The 22,929-nt window shown below is 46.6% G+C and overlaps 1 protein-coding gene across 1 annotated transcript in view; it reads right to left on the bottom strand.

Annotated features, from left to right (window-relative positions):
• The window catches only part of SPTBN5 (spectrin beta, non-erythrocytic 5), a 2,284,272-nt gene that overhangs the window by 1,561,916 nt on the left and 699,427 nt on the right, over positions 1-22,929 (bottom strand). The window contains exon 25 of the mRNA XM_086937224.1: positions 5,212-5,438. Coding sequence (XP_086793350.1) covers positions 5,212-5,438 — 227 coding nt within the window. The remainder of the gene's footprint in view (positions 1-5,211; positions 5,439-22,929) is intronic.

Raw genomic sequence — 22,929 nt, 5'->3', positions numbered from 1 at the left:
TGGGAGGAACAGCGTAGAAAAAGATGCAATCGAAAAAGCATTCCCCCATGACACCCGTTGAAGATGCCAACTTGCATAATACCTGCATTTGCGGTTCCGGAGAGTTGCGAATAGATCTAACTCTGGCGTGTCCCAGCGGCTGAAGATGTTGTGCTGGGTCGGTTGATGTAGTGTCACTCGTGGCACAATGTTGTGAGCCTGCTGAGTGCATTCGCAATTGTGTTTTGTGTGCCTGGAACATGTTTTGCTTGGAGGCAGATTTTGTGGGTTATAGCCCATTCCCATAAACTCTGTACCGTTCTGGAAAGTCGGCGAGATCAGGCGCCTCCCTGTTTGTTTATGTAATGCATCGTTGTGGTATTTTCTGTTCGGACAAGCACTGACAGACCTTGTATTCTGGGAAGAAAGGCATGCAGGGCTAAATGGACTGCTTTTAATTCCAGCATATTTGTGTGTGATTGACTTTGAGTCCAATGCCCCTTGCCGCTTTCTTGTAGCTCTTGGGGGTAAGCTCCCCTGCCCTCCAGGGACGCATCCGTGGTGATTACCAAGGGTGCCAACGTTCCTTGAGAGACAGCCCTACTGACAAATGGTTCTCGTCTATCCACCACTCCAAGGCCTTTAGCATTTGTGAGGTTACCTTGACAATGTTGTCGAATGAGCCTTTGGATTGTGTCCACTGTTTGTCCAGCTCCTCTTGGATAGGTCGCATTTTGAGGCGACAAAATGGGATCAGAGGTATGCATGAAGACATCATTCCCAAGAGTGACTTGTATTATCGGACAGAAAGAGACTTTCTTCTCCTTATGGATGCCACTAGCATAAGAAGTTGCTATCATTCTTCAGCAGGATATGCTTTTAAGCAAAGTACCCCGTGTTTAGCTTTTCTCCTAGAAAGACAATCTTTTGCAATGGGTTCTGTTTGGACTATTCCAGCTTGAGAGTAAGACCCAGTCAACTGAAAAGATCTGTGCAGGGTTGTGTTGATACTCACGCTGCTGACTCGGAAGGGGCCTTTATCAGCCAGTCATCCAAATATGGGAAGACCTGATGCTGGCTTTGCCTGAGGAATGCTGCGACTGGCGCAAGGCACTTTGTGAAATTCCTGGTTGCTGATTTGAGACCAAGTGGGAGAACTTTGAACTGAAAATTGCGTCTGGCAACCAAAAACTTCAGACATTTCCAGTGCGTCTTGGAGGTCCAATGAGGCCATGTAATTGGATTGATTTAAAAGTTTCAAAACCTTCACAGAAATCATCCGAAAGGTTTACTTTTTCATGTAAAGATTGAGAGTTCTGATGGTGAGAATTGGTTGGCACTGCCTTAACCTCTTTCTGATTAAGAAGAAACAGGAGTAGAAACCTTTGCCCCTCTTCGAGGCTGTGACCTTCTCTATTGCTGTTTGGATAGCATTATTTTGATCTCTTGTTGAAGAGCTGTGAAATCTTTTTGGTGAAAAGGCTGAGGTGGGGTTGTAGGTGGTTTTTGGATAAATTCAAGTGTGTGTCCAGATTGTATTAGGCATAGAACCCACAGGTCTGTTGTAATGGTTTGTCATTGGAAGAGGTGGTTGGAAAATTTGTCTGCAGAGTTGTAAGTTTTTGATGGGAAAGAATGAGGAGAGTGTAGTGAAAGTGTTGGAGCCGAAGCCTGTACGATTTCCTTATCTACAGACCCCATCCTTTCCTGCTCGTGCTACCTTTCCTCTGTTTTCTTTAACATAGGATGTCTGTGGAGGTTGTTTTCGCTGGAAGTGGGAACGATAAAGCTGGTGACTGGATGAGTACAAAGGATATCGGTATTGCTGATAGCCTCCCCTATAGGATTGTTGCCCTTTCCCTGGGAAACCACAAAAAGGAAGTTTCCGAAATTGGAGCATCCCTAAAGATTTGGCGGAATCTGCCTTGATCATTTTGAGGGCTTCTTCCACTTGACTCCCAAAAACATCCTGTCCATTGTATGGGAGGGCTAAGATGTTATCTTGAACCTCAGGATGGAAAGAGGTGGCTTTAAGCCAACCCTGTCTTCTGAGAACCGCCGCTCCTGTCAACTTCCTGAAACCTGTGATGGAAACATATATGTCGGAATCTATTATTTCGTTCAATGTTCTTTCTCCCTTGTTTAAAATATTTTTTGCCTCTTCTTTAGCATCCCTTGGGAGTTGATTTATGTAGGGTGTGAAGTCGGACCACATCTGGCAATCATAGTGCCCGAAGATCGCCAGAGAATTTTGCGCTCTCACTTTCAATGCTGACATTGATGAAAAGCGCATTCCAATTGAATTTAGACGCCTGCCATCTTTAACAGGAGGAGCCAAAAGGGGTGCTGCCAGATTTTTGAAGTGGCGTTGAGCACCCGCAGAACCACTGAATCCGGCTTCAAATGTCCCCTAAGTCACGCTGGTGCATTGTCTGTGGCTTTGTTTTTTTTTTTGTCAAGGCGAGGAAGCACCGCTGGTATAAATGATCCGCATATTCTCTTCCCAGATGTAATCAATAATTGGTATGGCTCTAACAGATTTACGGTAGAATTCCTTAAAATCGTACAGGAAACAGTCGGATTGCTTTGAAGGGAGTGGTAAAGCAAATCTTTTTGCTGCCCGTTCTAGAGGATTATTAAAACCTCCTATATCCTCTGGTGGAGAGTCTACTGGAGGAGGTGTTGGTGAAGAAGGAAGAGAGATTGTGTTGATGTTTTACAGGCCTTCGCCAACAAGATAGTCTCCGTCGACAGCTGCGCCATCGCAGACAGCGATGGGCTCGACAACTGTGTGCCCTCCTCCTGCAGCATCTTCTTTCTTGTCAACGACGATTCCGTCGACGTCTCTATCTTCGTTGACGTTGGTGCCAACAACAATGACTTTGTTAACGACGGTATCTTCGTCGACGACGGTATCTTCATCGACGACGGTATCTTCGTCAACTACGGCTTCTTCGAAGGCAGTCTCTTCGTCGACGACGGTGTCTGCGTTGGCAGTACTGCCTTCGTTGACGATGATGACGACGATTTCATCTACAGCAACTTCTCCATCTGCGGCTTTAATTTCAGTGACAGTGAGGAGATCCTCATTGACAATGCTAGAGGGATAGTTGACGGAATCAAGGCCTGAATAGACGATGACAGGAATGTCGTCGACGCTGACTGGGCTGTGGAAAACGATGTAGACATTGACGTCCCTGAGGTGCATCCCCTTGCTGTCGACAGCAAATAACTCTTGAGTGGCAGAAAACTTATAGATGGCTCCGAAGAAGGTTTTTTAAAAGTCCGTTTTAGGCCTGGGGTGAAGTTGTTGGCTCAAATACAGACTTACAAAGATGTTCTTTCTTGAGAGACCCCTTACTGTGCCCTGAGGAGACATCCTGAGAGGACATTTAGCACATTTTGAGTGGAGCTCCTGGACAGAGTGCGATGAATCCCTCTCTCTTTTGAGGGAAATCTTTGATGAGGTAGACTGCTCGGTCTCTGAGGCTGACACAGGATCAGACCTGGTCTTCATCATTTGGAGCCAAGTAAGAAGCCTTCCCTCACGGCCGCTGAGAGTCTTATTCGAGAAGGTGCAACATATCTTGCAGTCAGACGCCTTATGAGAAGGATATAAACAATAAATGCACTCCTCTGCGAGGGTCTTCCACATACAGCCTCTTCCTCAGACTAGTGGCACTTGGTCTAAAGAGTGTCTTTTTTGCCTTTTCTGACATGACTCTGACTTTGTGGCAAACAACAGATATAAAGAGCAGATATATATCTGATTGAGACAATATATCAAATAAAGTCACTTCCCTGAGAATCTTCTTTAAGATGAGAAAAGCTGAATGGAGCTCAGAGGAGACTCCCTAGCACAACGCGCGGTAGAAAATCTGAGGTTCTGAGCTTCTCTCAGGGGTGTTCTAGAGGGTGGTCGATGCTGATTGGCTAAGGCAAAACTTTGGTTGCTTTTTTAATAATGACTATGATAGGTTAATAAACTGTGAGGCCTAGGGCTTTTCTAGTCTATATCTAGTCTATATCTATCATTCTACTTTTATTAGTATTACTATTTAAAGTACTGGGGACTGGTACATCATGACTACGGGGAATGACTCAAGCATGTGAATCTATCAAAGCTCCAATACTGGAGTAACATATGTAGACACCTTTAAGACAAGGCAATGGAAATCAATGTGGGCCCATAAAACGCTATCTGTTTCAAGTGCATAACCTAACCTAAGTTTGCACATATATTGCTACTGGTCAAATTGAAGGTTATTACCACAGTACAGTGACCTTGACATTAGAAAACACTGTTTTACTGCATCACAGATTGAATATTACAATCAGTTAACGTATGGAAACAATTCTCCTTGTAGTTACAAGGCATCTTCAATGTGATTTTGCTATACTGAACAATTTTAATCTCTGCATCCTGGTTTTGGTTGACTAGACATTTTTAACAAATACAAGTGAAAAATGCATAAACCATATATGCAGTTGCGCACAGTTTAATATGCTATTTACTACCATTGTCCAGAGGAAGGGGCATCACCTCTTGTAACTCATGGCACCTCCCTACATTTAAAAATGTTAATATTAGCATAATAAACTCTTTACATTTGCATATTTCCAATGCATTACACTTGAAAAACAACACTAGAATTTAAGAAACAAACAGCTATTTGCAAAAATTCTATATACAAACAATACACAACTCTATAAATATTCCAGTTGGGAACACTGTCTTTTGCTCAGTTCTCATTCTGAATTTCGGGTCGCTCTGTTGCACACAACTATACAAGGTATTAAAAGCTAAATCCTGTTTTTTTGTGAATTGAACCTTTTGCTGCAAAGCCACTTCACATGGTACAGATTATTGTTTAGGCTGTTATTGAAGCATGAAATGTCACACCCTCTGTTCACTGAAGCACCTATCCTCAGTCTGCGGGTCAGACACTGCCATACTATGTAATACTGCCAAAAACAGATACAAATTGGATTTAATTAAGTGTCCTCCTCATTTCCATATACAATTAAAACATTTGATTGCAACATTGTTTTTATTTCAGCAGAAACTCTTACTGAAATATACCATATAAGTGTAAATGTGTGTTTCTGTTCTGCTTTACTATATAACAAAAACTATAACTAATAACAGCTGTGGGAAATAGCGCAAAACATAAAAAATGGACACAGGAGTTTAAAGAGAAACAACTGAAGACCATTGATAAAGAGTCTCACCTTTTGAGATATTTTTGTGTTTCTTCCATAATCCCCTGAGAGTTGAAATGGTTGGTGGCCATTTTCTGGGCATGGGATACGATGGAATTCATCTTGTCGGCAAGCTCACGTGTCTCGTTCTCCAGCTGGCGGTGGTTCTTCAGAAGGTCTCGGCTAGAGCGCAAGTCATGACCTGCCTGGGTGTCCTGTAAAACCTTTTCAATCTTCTCAATCTTCTCTTTGGCGTCCTATGGCACAGAAATGTCCACACATCAAGTCAATCAGACTGAGTACAAAAAAAATTCAATCCACTTAATCCCCAAACTGTAGCATAAGACTGCAGATAAAGCAAAATGTGGTGCACAAAACTGCCAAAATTCTCATCAAAATATATGAATAAGAAACGTGAGTTTCAAGGTTCATTCATGAGCCCCTTGTCATGTCCACACTAGCAAAGAACACCAGACAGGCAGTGGTGTATGTCTTGCAGCTGTCTAGCAACGGTCCAACTAAGAAGAAACTAGGGGCCAAGCATGAGGACAATGAAGAATTTCAGCAAAGGAAGATGTACAGGCCTACAAGGCAGCTACCATGGATCCAAGTGACAGGCAGCAGTGTCTGATTAGGAAATCTACCTGGGGACCCAATGTCAAACTGGGTGTGAACTTGGAAGTGTCTAACAATGGTTCAGGTGACATGGGTTACTGCAGGACTAGGAAAAGACTAACAAGGGCCTCAGGGAAAGGACGAACTGCAGGTCTAGGAACTTTTATCATGAGCCACAGTGACAGGAAGTAGTGCAGGACTAGGAAACGTCTACCACAAGCCCCAGTGACAGAAAGTACTGCAGGACTAGGAAAAGACAAATATTTGCCCCAGTGACAGAAAGCAGTGCCGGACTGCCTTGAGCCCCAGTGACAGGATTAGTGCATAACAACGAAATGTCTACCAAGACCCCAAGTTATGAGAAGTACCTAGGGCAAGGAAAAGTCTAAAAAGGACCTCAGTGACAGGAACCAGTGCAGGACTAGAAACTTCTACCAAGAGCCTCAATGACAAAGAATAGATCAGGATGAAGAAATGTCTACCAAGAGCCCTAGTGGCAGGAAGTACTGCAGTATTCAGAAACATCGAACAAGGACTCCAGTGACAGCAAGTACCGCAGCGTTAGGCACTTCTACCAGGAGCCCTGATGAGAGAAAGTATTGCACGACTAGCAAGCATCTACTGGAAGCCCCAGTGGCAGGAATAATTGGAGGATTTTGTAATGTCTACTGTGAGCCCCAGGAACAGGAGGTTCTGCAGGACTAGAAAGCGTCTACCATGATCGCAAGTGGCAGGAAATACTGCTGAACTAGGAATCATCTGCCATAAGCACCAGTGACAGGAGGTGCTTCAGGGCTAGGAAATATCTACCATGAACCCCTGTGACAGGAAGCAATGCAAGATTAGTAAAAGTTTACTGGGTGCCCCAATAACAGAAAATAGTGCAGGACTAGGAAAGGTCAAACAAGAACCCCAATTACATCAAGAAGTGTTTACCTATAGGAAGCCTACTTTAGGCCCTATGACATGAAGTAATTCCGGTGTACGAAAAAAATTGTGAAAAACCTTTATGTTACATAGGCCCATTAAAATACAGACAAGCCATCTGGACGTCACAGGAGAAGACCAATTCTAGAACCATGTATCAGAACAATTGACAACATCCAAATAGATGACTTTACTCTATTAAATTACTTGAATTCTTGTTCCCTCATTCTTCTTGCAGCTGACCAGACACAAAAGGGCCCATTGGGATGTCGGGCGGATCGCCACCGCCATGCGGACGGTGGCGATCCGCCCGACATCCTTGTCCGCCCGCCACCCGTTTTCCCCGCCATATTACTATGGCGGGGGACCGAGGCAGACGGAAACACTCTCTGCCGCTTTTCCGCCCCAATCGCCTTGCGGCCGGGGCGGAAAAGGGTGTATATGGTGGCGGTGTCTATCAGACACTGCCAACCATATTAGCATGGGATTTGGGAGATGCCTTTCCATGGCGGCAATGCCGCCACGGAAAGGCAGGCGGTCTTCACTTTGAGGGCCCCTGTGGGCCCCCATGGTGAAGGCGAGGTGGGGGGTGCACATGGGGGGCACCTGTGGTACCCCCCTGCCTTTGCATACACAATGTGGCAGGCACCGCGCGGTGCCTGCCGCTTTGTGTATGCAAATGCATGCCATGCATTTATAGCATTGCGGCGGGTGCAGGTGTAAACACCATCCGCCGCAATGTTATAAATGCATGATGCGCCGCCACTGTGGCAGGCGCATCATATTATGCAAGGCGGGTCCGCCGCTCAGCTCGCGGGCGGTCCCGTCCCATTAGGATGGCGGGCCGGCAAAGTCCGCCCGCCATCCTAATGGGGGCCTAAGTATTTCCTCTGCTATTTTACAGGTGTAGCTCATTGTTACTTGTTGTTCCCATAAAGTTGAATGAGAGTCACAATGCATGGCTTAACTCCATCCACCTCTTAAGAAAGACCAAGTGTGATGTGAGGAAGAGTGGGCTTTTCTCATCTGCGAGTGGGTGCATACAGTGCATGCTATACTCATGTGCTGTATACCCCGACAACTGAACCAATCCTAGAATCTCTATTTGGATCTGTAACACTCATGAAAGTGCATTACTGACACACTTCCTCTCAACGTGGCACAGACAATGTTCTTTGTTCTCTGGGGAGGTTAAATTATAAAGTTGTGGACTGAACTCCCAAATGGGGGAATTGAAAGAGGAGCCTGTTCTGGGAGATAAGGTTTTCCTACCCCATCGGGACCCAGTCTACGGTCAAACTACATACCCAAACACATGGGAATCACTGGCTCCACACCGACACCGGGCGAATACAGTGAAGGGTTCTGATGATTAAAGAGCCTGCTATGCTATTCCTCATATTTAGCTACCCCAGGCACTACTCATGATCCCAGAGGCCTCCTCATACAGCAGCACATCACGATCAATGAGATAGTGAAGTGCATCATCATCGGTTCACCCTTTCACTCTCTTCCTTGGGAATCCAAAGCAGGAATGTGCTCTAGATATTTTTAAACTACGATCCTCAAATCTTCCGATAGATTGCTTGGATTAGGGCCAGAGCCTAACAATAACATAGGTAGCGGCAGCCCAGCACCCATACACACCCAGAGAATTATTGACCTTATATGGCGGCTCAATATGTACGGACTATTACTGCCTTATCCCTGTTTCCAATAGTGCATGCTGCATGCTACTTTATGTTTACTACCTCCTTGGTGTGGTCTGGACATCCAAGATTTGTGGAGAATACGAGCCAGCCACCCTTGAAAGGCCTACAGCTCACCGGTTGTACTCTCGAGCGACCCTGTGTCCTGCTCCGTCCTGGGGTGGCTGCTCCAAGACAGGGACCTTCACAGGGACACGCCCGTGGAGTCCTGCCTCCTAATATGATTCACCCTTCGCAAGGCCCAATGCCGGTCACTCAATCAACGCAACTCATTCTTCCAGAAAATTAAAATCCAAGCCGACTTCAAGTTGCACCATTCTATTCAGCTGGTCAATGACACACCTACTCTGCACTCACTGGCACTCATTGCCTGCTCACATAGTTCATCAACCTGTCATCCATTGCTAGGGAATGTTCCCAACTATCCAACACTCATCAGTCGCTTCAGCACTGCCACCCAAGTGCACACAAAGGTGCAAGCACAGAGAGCACACTCCAGATCACACGTGTGACCCACTCAAAGCATTCTTCTGCCCATACACTGGGAAGGAAAGGACCCTACAAAACTAAGGCAATATTCTACTAATCCTTAAACAAATGTATTATTAGACCTCGATATTTACAACAATTTTCTTCCTGTTTATTAGAAAAATATCTGAAAAAAAGTCGCTGATCAGAATCACTTGAGCACGAAATGCAGATGCTGTTATTTTTTGCTCACACAATCTTTGTCCCAAAAAAGGTCTGGTGCAAATTATGCAGGTAAATAACATGAATTCACTATATATGTGTATTTTGAAACGGGGAATCAACTGTGCAATTAGTGCATTATCAAGTATTCCAAAGTGCCTAAATCAGTTAGGGGTGCAAATTATGCACCTGGTAAATACCAAACGTGGTACTGGATGTGCAGTTTGCATGGGAACACTGGGTTTGTAGCGAGCCGTTAAGTCTGAACATATCCGTTCAGGTTTGGAGTTACTGAATCAGAGGGGACATAATACTTGGGTCTCTTGGTGTTATGTTGATTTTGGTGATGAAAAGTCTTTAGTTAGGTCGTAGAGAAAACCTACGCCCCCCCCCCCTCCTCACCCACACTTTTTTGACACTTTTCTAAAATGTGAACTTGGCCAGAGAGCATTAGATCACTTTACAAAAGAACCAGAGTAAGAAAACAAGTTACTTACCTGTAACTGTGGTTCCCCAGTATTGGTAACTTTCATAGATTCCCATGCTTTTGTATCATTCCCCGTCGTCGGCATGGGAGTCTCGGTAACAAAATAACATAGCAGTAGGTACAAAAGAGAAAGAAAAAGGCCTAGGCCTCATTCCCTTTTGTAGCATATCCGCCTCTTTTTGTAAAAGAGACCAAACTAAGCATCAGCCAATCAGAAGTGCCTCACCCCATAGAACCATCCTGAAGAAACCTCAGAGCCTCAGATTTTCGTAGCTGTTGTGTAACAGTCACCATATCTGCTGAAGGCTGAGCTTTCCTCGGGGAGGTGGGTGGGCGCATGGGAATCTATGAAAGAAACCAATACTGGGGAACCAAAGTTACAGGTAAGTAACTTGTTTTCTTGCCCCAGTATTGGAACTTTCATAGATTCCCATGCTTTTGTATCAGAGTAGCAAGCAGTCCACCATAAGCACATTTTGTGGCATATATAAACATTTCAATAGTCATCATGACATGAAAACCAAAATGTTCAGAATAAAAGGAAGGTGGGATAGAAAGGAAAGCTCACCAATTAGTGGAAGAGGTTCCTCAGGACAGCCTGGCCCACAGCTGTATCTTCCTGTTGTAAGGAATCCAAGCAGTAATGCTTTGTAAAGGTGTGTACACTGCTCCAAGTCGCAGCTCTGCAAATGTCTTTGATGTGCACTCCCGCGAACAGAGCTGTTGAAGAAGCCACCGATCTTGTGGAATGTGCTCTAACCCTGCTGGTCAGTGACTTTCCCACTGTATTATGACAATGTAGAATGGCACTTGTATTCCACCTTGCAATACCCTGCTTCGAAAGACGGAGGCCCTTATGAGGACCACCAAAAGCAATAAATAATTGGGAGGATTTATGGAATCCTTTGGTGCGATCCAAGTAAAATTTCAAGCACCGTTGTACATCCAGAGAATGTAGCGACCTCTACGCTGGTGTAGTAGGTTGAGGAAAGAAAGCTTTAAGAATAACTAGTTCATTCAAGTGGAAGTCCGAGGGCACCTTGGGCATGAACTTTGGATTAGTTCGTAAGATTACTGTATTTCTTTTGTATTGGAGAAACGGCTCTTGGATTGTGAGTGCCTGCAATTCCCCAATGCGTCTTGCTGATTTGAGGGCAAGAAGGAGAGCCAATTTCCATGAAAGGAATTTCATGTCTGATCGATGTATTGGTTCTAAGGGGCCCTTCATGAGCTGTGTGAGAACCAAATCCAATCGCCACGTAGGAGGCGGAGGCCTCACCGGGGGATAGACACAGAACAGTCCTTTGAGAAACTGTTTAATTATCCTGTAAGACCAAAGAGAAGGTCCAGACGCTGACCGTCTATACCTAGAAATCGCTGCCAAATGAACTTTTATGGATGAATGGGCCAACCCCGACTTAGCCAAGGACAAGAGATAAGGCAGAATTTGATGATGTTGTGAAGAGAAAGGGTCAACATCCTCTTTCCTGCACCAAATGCCAATTTCCATGAAAGGAATTTCATGTCTGATCGATGTATTGGTTCTAAGGGGCCCTTCATGAGCTGTGTGAGAACCAAATTCAATCGCCACGTAGGAGGCGGAGGCCTCACCGGGGGATAGACACGGAACAGTCCTTTGAGAAACTGTTTAATTATCCTGACCGTCTATACCTAGAAATCGCTGCCAAATGAACTTTTATGGATGAATGGGCCAACCCCGACTTAGCCAAGGACAAGAGATAAAGCAGAATTTGATGATGTTGTGAAGAGAAAGGGTCAACATCCTCTTTCCTGCACCAAATGCAAAATCTTTTCCATTTGAGTCAGTACGTTTTGTTTGTGGAAGGGGCTCTAGCCTGGGAGAGAACTTCTTTTATTTCATTTGAGATGGGAAGGTTCATAAATTCTCGCTGCTCAGGAGCCATGCTGTCAAGTGCAAGGACGCTGGATCCGGATGCCAAATCTGCCCTTCGGACACTGTGAGGAGGTCTGGAATGGTTCGCAAGGGAAGAGGAGGAACCAGCGACAACGGGTGGAGTTCCGTGAACCAGAACTGTCTCGCCCAAGCAGGGGTTATCAAGATCATCTTGCATGGCTCTCCCTTGATCTTCCTGATAAGCTTTGGGATCAGTGGGATGGGGGAAAGGAGTAGACGAATGTCCCTGACCAGGCTATCGAAAGTGCATTCCCCAATGGCCCTTGGTGGTGAAGCCTGCTTGCATAAGACCGGTATTTCTTGTTGGTCGGTATGGCAAATAGATCTATCGCAGGCTTGCCCCACCGTTGGAAGACCTCGTCCAGAACTTGTTGGTTCAGCTCCCACTCGTGACTGACTGAGGATGACCTGCTTAATCTGTCTGCATTTTCGTTTAAGATCCCTGGCAGGTGTTCCGCCTGCAGCGAAATCCCATGAAGGATCGCCCATTCCCAGATTTCTTGAGCTTCCTAAGACAACGGGAGAGACCTGGTTCCCCCTTCCTTGTTCACGTAATGCATGGCCGTGGTGTTGTCCGTCCGGATGAGAACTTCTGAACTTCTTAGGCGAGGGAGAAAAGCTTGAAGAGCCAGTTTGATCGCCCTGAGCTCTAAAAGATTGATGTGGAGCTGACGGTTCTGAGGAGACCAATGTCCACTGACTTGCAGGTCTAGCAGCACTGCTCCCGAACCATCCAATAGCTCATCCGTCGTCACAACCTGAGGAGATGGGTCGCTTACGAAGGATAGACCTTGGGACAAGTTCTCTTGCTTTGTCCACCACACGGCAGCTTTTTTCATTGCCGAGGTGATGGTCACCTTGTCGTCGAACGACCTGTGAATCTGTTTCCATTGGATGTCCAGTTGCTCTTGAAGAGGACGCATCCTCAACCTGCAGTGTGGAATTAGAGGAATGCATGAAGAAAGACACCTTCTTCTTCGTAAGTCTAGCACCATGGTCTGAAGTTTTCCATGCTTCTCCAAGGTTGGGAAAGCTTTCTTGAGATTCGAGTCCAAGATGGCCCCCAGGAAGCGAGCTGTCCTGGATGGAACCAGAGATGACTTCTCTTTGTTTAGAGTGAGACCCTAATTCTGAAAAAGGTTTGTTAATGCGTTGACCGCTTCCCTCGCAGCCTCCCTGGACGGAGACTTCAGCAACCAATCGCCCAGGCAAGGGAAGACCTGAAAGTGATTCTTCCAAAGAAATGCAACTACTGGTGCCAGCACCTTTGTGAAGATTCTCGGAGCTGAGCGAAGTCCAAAGGGTAAAACCCTGAATTGAAAGTGGCTCTTGGCTACTGTAAATCGTAGAAACCTTCTGTGTGCTGGGTGAATCGGCACATGAAAGTACGTATCTTAGAGATCGAGCGTGGCCATGAAATCCCCCGGATTGATGAGACGTAGAATGTCTTGCAGACAGACCATCGGGAAAGACAGGGAGATGAGATAGGTGTTGAGCTCCCTGAGGTTTAAAATGGGGCGCCATTTCTCTAGCGTCTTCCTTACTAGGAAGAACCTGGAATAGAATCCTCTCCTCTTTGGGCGGAGGGGAGCAGCTCTATAGCACCCTTCAGGAGCATTTGATGAACTTCGAGCCGCAGAAGACGCACTAGAACACTCGCCATTGAAGAGAACCTCTTCCCGGCGTTGTCTAACCTCCTGCCCTCTTTATCTGGAGGAGTTGTCAAAGGAGCTGAGGGGTTGCGCGACTTCCTTTGTGCTGCTTGAGAAATAACCGAGTCCGGTTTTGGATGTCCCGTCAAAGACGCCGGACCATCCTCAGGCGCTTTGTATTTTTTGTCGAGGCGCGGTAGTATAGAGACCACTGTCGCTGGATTTTTCATTGCTTGAAATCCTTCATCCCAAAGATGCTGGATAATAGGGATAGATCTTGTTGTCTTCTTATAAGGTTCTTTAAAATCATATAAGAAACATTTGGTAACAACCAAAGGCATTGATAGTTTGAATCTGCCAGCCGCTCTCTCCATTAGCTTATGAAACCCCCCTATATCCGCAAGCGGGGAGTCCACCGGATCTGAACATGGAGATGCTGGGTCTGGGATGACATATTCATCCCATTCTGTACCTTGACCAGTCCTGTCATCAAAAATGTGATCCTCATCCGAGGAATCATCATGGGTGTCCAATGGTATTGAAGGCTCCTGTGGAACCGTTGTCTGTGGCTGAGATGACAAATGGGCAGGCAATTCGGGAGCAGCCATTGCTGGAGCCATAGGGACAGGCATGGCTTGCGCAATTGGAACCCTAGCAGGATGTGAACATCTAGACTTGTAATCCTGCAGCACATTGTGAAGGTCCTGCAATAAAGATGATGGTACAGACACCATATCTTGTCTCGAGTACTGTTCTGGCTGGGCAAAATGATGACGATAACCACATTCCTGGTTGTACTCTCCGTCAGAATCTGTCTCCTGGCATTTAACCAGAAGCTGGGATGGACTGTTTGCATAGCCATATGAGTCCTGATCGTCATCCTCTGAGTCATCCTCATCCTCCTCTAAAAGTGGAGCTGGCGGCAAGGGGGTAACTCTCCTAGGAGATGTCATGTCCGGTGTAATTCTGGTCATAGAAATGGTAATTATTTTCTCCGGCGATAAAATCGTCGAAAATCCCGTCGACAATGGTGTTGATAATACTCCCGTCGTCGGCTTTGTTGACGGAATAGATGTCGTCGACGAAAGAACACTCGACGACGAGATGGGAGTCGTCGATGCCGTCGACGACGAGACCATCAACGCTCCTGCCGTCGTTGTCGTCAATGTTGTCGTCATCTAAGCCCTCTACAACGACACTGTCGTCGTCACCACTGTCGACTAACCCCTTCGTCGACGTCACTATAACTGCCGTCGACGACTCCATCTTCGTTGATGATCCCGTCAACGTCGATTGACCCGTGGAGGAGCCCGTCGACGGTACCATTTTCAGCTTAGGCTTCAATTTCTTCGTCGACGGAGCCTCCGTCGAGGACGCCTTCATCGTCGACGATTTGGGACTTCTGTCAGACTTTCCAGAAGACTGAGAAGAGGGTTTTTTGAAGGCTGGATCAGTCTTCATACCCGAAGAAGGCGTAGATGGTCCTACCCTTCTCCTTTTCACCATGGTGAGGAGATTCGACTGGACCCTGGCACTCAGACTCTCTGGGGGTCTTTTTTGAGGCCTTAGAAGGATGCTCCACAGAATGAGAAGGGGAACCTCTACCCCTTTTGACTGACCTTCTAGTCAAAGACGCTGATGAAGAGTCTTCACTGTCACTGGAGACTGTGTCCTTTCTGGACTTTAACTTCTGAAGCCAGGTAAGAAGCCTACCCTCACGATCCCGGAGGGTCTTAGTTGAAAAGGTGCGGCAGATCTTGCAGTCCGCAGCCTTATGATCAGGATAGAGGCAGTAGATGCAATCTTTATTCTTATCCTCAACAAAAAGACTTTTCTTGCCACAGGTGGAACATGGCTTGAAAAGGGCCTTCTTCTTTTCCTTTCCAGACATCCTGGAAGGAACAGCTAACAATCCTGAAGAGAAATCCTGAAGAAAAACTTCTGAAGAGTAGAGATTGAGCAGAGCTCAAAGGAGACTCCCTAAGCACAACATGCGGTAGAAAATCTGAGGCTCTGAGGTTCCTTCAGGAGGGTTCTATAGGGTGAGGCTATTCTGATTGGCTGATGCTTAGTTTGGTCTCTTTGACAAAATGAGGCGGATATGCTACAAAAGGGAATGAGGCCAATGCCTTTTTCTTTCTCTTTTGTACCTACTGCTATCTTATTTTGTTACAGAGACTCCCATTCCGACGATGGGGAATGATACAAAAGAATGGGAATCTATGAAAGTTCCAATACAGGGGCAAGTTACACATATTTGTTGTTTACAAAATAACGTTAGGGAGATGAAGTGGTTTCCTCAGATTCACAGGATGTTGAGCCGAGGCCAGAATTCGAACTTGGTTCCCCATTTCCAAGGTCGGCAGGTTTAGACCGCAGGCCACATCTTCTCCCTTCGTGGCACATGAAACGTCCAGGTTTGTAGAATCCTTAGAATAGCAGTGATTGGGTCTGGAGTGTGAGAAGTTGGCCTGGTATATGGTGTTCACTATTCTAGTGATCACTGTGCACCAGTCCAAACAATTCTTATGGTGATGGTTGTAAGTCAAACTTATAGGCCAGCTATCCTAGTGGTAGCGTGGACAGAACAGTCTTAGGCTGAAAGACTCTAGAGGGCGTGTAAAGCCAGCTGTTTTACCATATGTAACCCCTTGAATATCAAATGAAAGGACACCACACAGGATATATATAAAATATATATGTATTTATTTCTAACACACTCCGCTGAGCTCTTTATGAGGTCAGAGGCCAAAGCACATAACAATACACTCAGTTATTATACGTTAAGTTGCACAATTTACGGTTAGGCCCAAGGGGCGAAGCAAACCATATACTAAGAAAGTGGTATAAGTACCACGTCACGAGAAAAGGAAATGCCTAGGGCCTAGGTTATCGCTGGGGCTACACTGTTTTAACAATAGTTTAAAAGTAGGAGGCCCACAGGCGGCGCGTGCAGTGTCTTTACACACACACGTGATTCAATGCAAAGTCAATGGGAACTTAGAAGTTAGATTTAGAAGGATTTAGGGCACTTTCGGTGGAGCTAGGAGGAAACAACTAGAGACTTAGACAATTGGATAGTCAATATCCTTGGGAGCACCGAAGTACTCGTGTTACCTCACCCACGGATGGTGGGTGCATAGGTGTGAAGATGTGTCGGGTTTCGTTGTTGAAGCCTATGGAGACCTGAAGAAAGATGCTGCAGGCCACCAGGAGGAAGATGTCCGGGTGGATCCAAGGGTGGATCGGGGATGAGGAGGATCTGAAAGCAGGGAGAACAGAGTCTGGGTCACTAGGCAGTGACCGGGTGGAACCAGGAAGGAACCAGACAACGTCGAAGAGCAATCAGGTGCTGTCTTGAAGCTTGTCTTGGCAGCCACGTGGACCAGGTTCTCGCAGATGGAGGGGTTGACTTCCGGATTGGAGTCGACAAGCCTTGACAAAGACGACCCACGCAGGTACAACAAAGGCTTCTGGTGCAGACCAGCAAGGTCTGGGGTGCTTCACCTTTGCAGGGAAGCAAGGGCCAGTCTGGAGCAACCAGGCCAGCGATGTGGTTCAAAAGGATTGTCGTCACAGAGGCTACTAGCCAACGGGCCAGCAACCGGACATCACGTCGAGCAGAACAAAAGCAGAAAGGCCCCACGCAGAACTCGTGGAGTGTGGGGGGCTGATCTTCGTCGCGGATGGAGCTCGGGATCGGGGCTTCTCAATCTCCAGTGCACAGCTTCGAGGGTGCCTCAGGAGCTGCACAGGTAGCAAGTTGCAGGCTTTTCAAGATGTCCGGTCCCATGTGTCTCGTCGCCTCCACGGATCTCAGCTGTGCTGCAGTCATGAAGAGAAGGTCAGAGAGGTCTGGAAGTCTGGGTCTCTTCAGGCTCTGTGCTCGGGTTCCGGTGGGAGCGTCGACAAAACAAGCCGTTGATTTGCTGGATGGTGCCTGGTTGCCCAGGGTGGTCACTCCTTGGCCACAAGGGAGATTCTTCAGTCTTCAGCTTCAGCAGAATGTCGAAGGTCCAGAGTTTCGTTTCAGGTTTCAGTCAGGATCAAATCTAAAGTCTCAGGACTCAGCTCCTACCTTTATACAACTAAAAGGTGCTGGATTACTGACTAGGTCCCTCCTGTGGGTTGGACCAGGAAGGGGGGGTTACATCCCCTCTCCTTTGTCCAGTTTTGCACCAGAGCTGGGGCTGGAGTGCCCCAGCAACCGGTTTGAACTGGGGTATACATGGAGCACCTAGTGTGCCCCAGGCAGTGTCTCATTCGATTCAGCCCTCCCTGTCCCAATACACAAAGTCCTGTCTGGGGTGGTGCTCGCACCTCCCCAGGCAGGAAACCTATTGTCCAAACCTCCGTGACTGGAAGGACTCCCAGCAGCAGGAGGTCAGACTTGTGCCGGTGGCAGCAGCGTCCATTTTGTGACGCTGGGGCTCTGGTTAACTTTAACCGGGATAGTCAGCAACAACATGTCTTCTCCCTCTAGAAGGGTGGAATGCTACCCCCGTCGCCAGAATTGGCGAGGGGGTAGTATTCCAAAGCATATGACACCTTACACGACATGTTTGGATAAAGCCAAACCAAAGTTAGCATTAACCGCGAGGATTATAATGCACTTAAGAGTATATGGTATGGCAATATCATAGAACAGCTATAAGGACATGGTTCCGAAAGCTGCAGACAGGCCCAGCTCATGCTAGAGCACCATCTCACACATAACCAAGCACTCTGCCTTCAGGATTGTTAAGGCCTGCCATAGGAGTGACTTATAGGTTACTATGTGTGTAGAAAAAGGTAGGGCTAGGACCTTTCTCAAGATTTGCCCGGCGCTAACCGCCCTTGTACCATTCAAATTACCAAGCTATGAGGCAGGCGCCGGAGACCAGAAGGCAGGAAACAGAAGTTTATTCCGACGGAGCAGAACACATCAGATCAGACAACAAGGTATCGTCTCGAGGTGCTCTAACAAGTGAGCTGAGACTCTGTCTTTTATACTTTGCAGAACACTTGGCACTACAATCATGATATTGTGTAACAAGGAAAATACATCCCCATGATCCTTGTGTCAATCCTACCCCACATGTGTTCACAATAGGGACCCTTGACCTGCTGATAAGAGGGGAGGGTAATCACGCAGCTAAGTGTTCCGTCAACAGTTTAGGATGTGTGCGCCTGATCATAGCCCAGGGGGTGGGGTGGCCAGGATCAATAGTGGATCTTTTGAAGAGGAGTGACTTCATACAATAAGGGCAGTTAATGGTATTTCCCGGCTCAGGCGATGGCCTCGGACATGTGTGGTCAGCCGGACTCGGGGGAAGAGGTCATCAAAGGAGTGGTATTCATGCCGCGTGGACAATCGAGCGCGGAGGGAAGGCTTGTCAACAGAGGGGCATTCATGGAAGGAAAGGAGGTGTTTGGTCAGGCGCGGCCGTGACTCCCAAGGACAGGGTCTTGCAGAGGAGGAAGGTTTATGACTTGTCCATGTGAGGGAGAAGGAGGGGGTCAGGGTGCGCGCAGGGTCAGAGTCGCACAGAGAGAGAGAGGTCTTATGACCCGTACATGAGAGAACAGGGGCAGTCAGATACAGCTGGGGGGCTATGTCAGCTGAGGCGAAGGATGCTTCTTCAAGAGGGAAATGGGGGGGGTGCCTGGGTCAAGCAGGAGGGTTGCCTTTCATAGCAGGGTCGCGCAGAGTGCTGGGTTTCATGGTCTATGCATGTGAGAGTGGGAGGGGGGTGCTCAAATGCACGCAGGAGGGAAGCCGGGGATTTTATAAAAACGGACAGAGAGGCCATGGCCTAAAATGGCTGTCATGTACATATGGGCACGGGCTTTCATTGGCAGAATGATGCGGTCAACATTTCAGGGTATACGTGGTGCCTACAGGGAGGGGGACGGGAGAGGGCAAATGAACGCCGCTTAGGTACATTAATTTTGCTAATTTCCACAGTCGCCGCTTTTAACATAAGCGAGTTCATTTTCCTATTCTTCCTAGTTGATGGGCGTACATATAAACAACAACAGTTCATTTTCCTATCCTTTCTAGTTAAGGGGCGTACATATAAACATGTGGTTGATGAAATAGCATTTGTCAATACTAACATATTGCATAAAAATCATGAACAGTTGATGTGATGGGCAGAATGCAGCACATAGGAAATTGCATTTGTCGAGTTCCTATCATTTCAAAAGCACTACATAGCATAAATGTTTCTGACTTAAAAAATGTGACCAATGAACATTTTGACCAAGTAGTTGAGGGCGGAATTCAGTTCAATATACAAGATCTCTTCGTTCCAGTGTCTTTTAGCAGTGAGCCATCACTGGTAGGCTCTAGTCCGCGTCCTTTCGTTGGGGCTGTTGAGCACCGGCGGTGGAGCTACAGGTCCAGCTCGGGTCCATCCTTACGCGTTGCAGGGTGCGGTCAGTCCTCTGCTGTTAGACCACAGTCCTGTTCCCTAACCAATCCTTTTAGTGGCGCCTTAAGCTTGGCACCTATATTTCCGTGGCGTAACCCCATTTCCATCTATTTGCTGTTCTTCCTTTCAACAAGAAGTCATGTGGAAAAGAGGGTGTGTGGTTTCGATAGTCGATGGGAGTGAGAGGGCGGAGTGGGGGCAGATTTTCTGGGACACACCAAAGGGACCAAGGGAGCAATGGATAACAAGCAAGCGGGCCCATCAATCGGGCTTGAAAAGAGGGACGGAGGCTCCAGGCACACGTGGGTTGGCGGACAGAGAGCTTCAGGACAGCCCTTCATCCTTTCCTTTACCGCCTTTGAGAGTGCTGCCTCGTCCCGTTTCTTGTTGTGCTGCGGCTCCACCTTTGGTCGAGGTCGCATGTGTCTCATGATCTGCAGCCAGGCTGTGCGTCACGTCCGGCCCTTCTCCTCCGGTGATTGAGTATCTTTAAATGGGTAAAAACAAGTTTTAGAGAACTGGCAGGAGAAGAGATTTTTACATTTGAATTCCACTCGCAATCCTAGCACCTGGCGTTATGCTCATTGGTCATAGTCAGAAGTCTATTACCATGAAGTAAGTAGGTGGGTATTTCTACTGCGTTCGCACCAAGTCTAATCGGCGTTCGTTCATGACATATATGGACAGAGGTCAGACTCTTATCACCTGCGTATTTCAACAAAAACCCCAAGATTGACAACATTCAGGGGAGACTCGTCCTTCTAACCCGAGCCTGAACAGTCTTACATTTCCCTTTAGAGCTGGCTAACTCTTTCAAACAGAGCGGGGTGCAATCATTGAAAGACAGGGTCAAACAGGTTTTTCTCGAAGGGCGGCAGTTACTCATGGTCATCATATATATATCGGGGACAGTAGCCGGGGTCAATCAAGTGGGGCTGGGACGCTTCGGGCATTTGCGCTTAGGTGCAAAGGGGGTGGGGCAATCTGGGCATTGGGGGTCAATCTGGACCTTGGCGCTTGTCTCTAACAATAAAAAAATTAGGATGCCATTGACATATAGTCCCCCTATAAATGGCCAGATTTGGGGGACTTTAGTCGTCTTACCTGTCCTTTCCTTCTCAGCCAATTCAAGTTCATTCATTTTGCAGAAAGGAGAGGCAGTAATATGGCAAGGTACAATCATTTTAGTTTCAGCCAATTTCGCTGAACACCTTCGCATTCAATAAGTATCCAATCAGACTGGTGCCGGTGGGGCACGATTTTACCAAAAGAGAGAGAGAGAGAATAGGAAGACTCTCATAGAGAGTGAGAGTCGTCCGCAATCTAAACGAGCCATTCGGTACACGTATGACATGTAGGGAGAGAGAGAGAGAGAGAGGGAGAGAGAGAGAGAGACGTGTACAAAAATAGGTCATTTAGTGCGCTTACAACACAGAACAGCAAAGGTTAGGTAACATGCAGATACAGACAGAGGGAAGACATAAATCCGTACATTATACACAAACTCAGACAGGGAAGACGGCACATGTATTACACATATATAAGACATTCACGACAGGACAGGAAACAATTGTTAGCCTACAAGATCTGTTTTTATATGTATATCCTACGTATCTTTACTATCCTGTTTTATCTACGTGCTTAGTTCCTTCTACCCTTCCCCCCTTTCCCTTCTCGCTTGTCACGCCTGCGAGCGTTCCCAATTACCAATACTCACACGTCGGCTGGTTGATCAGTAATTAACCTGGTCGTGCTAGTTACCCATGGTTGAATCTTAAGCCATTTTTCTGTTCCCTTCTTTGGTGGGAAGTTCTCCAGGCTGAGGCAACGGCAAGTATTGATCGGGAGAACAGTCGGACAGCTTGGCTATATCTATAAGAGTGTGAGAAAGGGGGTAGTGCATTTTTGAACATCAGCAACATCTCTAACTTCCTAGACGGGTGGTGCCGTGGCAACCCTCACCCGTATAAATTTTCTTTGTCCTTTCCCTACCTAGTCAAACGTCCAGTTACATTATTTAACACGTCATTTCTAGTCAATTTTTCGTCATTCAGTACCTGTCCAGTTTCTATGTCAGTCCATCCTCTCAGTCGCTATGTCCTAAGGAGGAACAGTCATGTTAAGCCTACGTCTTTTAAAATCTTATTGTTATAACGACTAAACACATATTTCCCCCTTTCCCTCTTTCGTCGGTGGTCCAACCGTCGCTCTTCCACACCTCAGCCGACGTTCTGACGTGTCCTGCAGAAGGGAGGAAAAGAAGGGGTGGGGGGGCAGCATTCAAAGCACATCATCATGCAGTAGTTCGAAAATGTTTTTACCTACCATATACTCGCCCTACCTCCTTGTACCGCATTCCCTTGCCATTTCGGCATTTCAGCCCAGAGGGACCAGTGGTGTCAGATAGATAATCATTGACGATCTGAGTATCTACATGAGCTACTTGGTCGTAACCCTCTTTATCGAGTGCAAGGGTGACGGTCAGGTGGCATTTTCTGTGGTGTCATTTTAAGGGTATCTGAAACACTTTTCCGGCTGCTTGTGGCACATAAGGTAGCTGCTAAATATCTGATCCCTTTTGATCTTTATCCTTCATCATACTTACTCTTCGCTCACAGTAGTAAGGCATCCAAAACTCATTAATGCAACTGCTACGACCATGCTTTCTTCTTCAAAATACTTTTAATAAACGAAATTGGTGGCAGTTCATTGCATAAAGTGCAGCAGTGCAAATAAAATCGTATTAAAATTTCCTTACAGAGCAAGCATGATGCATGTTCAAGAATTCATTTTTAATTAATTCAAAAATTCATTTATCCAATACTCATTCGTTATCTAAGTTACACCAATTCATTTTCCAAATCATAATCAGTACCCACCCTAAGTCAATTCATTATTCAAGCACATACTCAACGCCCTTCATATCTACTTTCATTATCCCAAAAACTGCACATAGATCTCGGGACAACAAGCTGCGCAACCTGGGTGCAACAAAGTTTATTCAAAGTACGTTTCATTTTGCGGCGGCGCCATTTTAGGTGGGGTCAGGCAAGTTCCAGTACAGTCAGAGAGTCTCTAGTCTCGCGTGGTTGGCCCAGAACTTTCCGTTGGTAGTTCAAAAAGTTTTGCGCTATGTGGTTAATAGTTTAGCAAATGTGGACCATGAGTCAAAAGAGTGGGAAGGGCGGCAATAATTTTCCTACCGGGTCATCCTGGCGTTCCTCCGGAACTGAACAAGCCCGTGCCGTGACTTTATTTTAGCCATTTCCAATCCGAGGCTGGTGCCGGCAGGAGTTGCACCGGTGTCGTGGTTCCC

The sequence above is a fragment of the Lissotriton vulgaris genome, chromosome 9, assembly GCF_964263255.1.
Source record: "Lissotriton vulgaris chromosome 9, aLisVul1.2, whole genome shotgun sequence".
In the NCBI taxonomy this organism is placed as follows: domain Eukaryota; kingdom Metazoa; phylum Chordata; class Amphibia; order Caudata; family Salamandridae; genus Lissotriton; species Lissotriton vulgaris.
The sequence above is the reverse complement of the archived record's forward strand: the minus strand, read 5'-3'. Positions and strand labels throughout refer to the sequence as shown.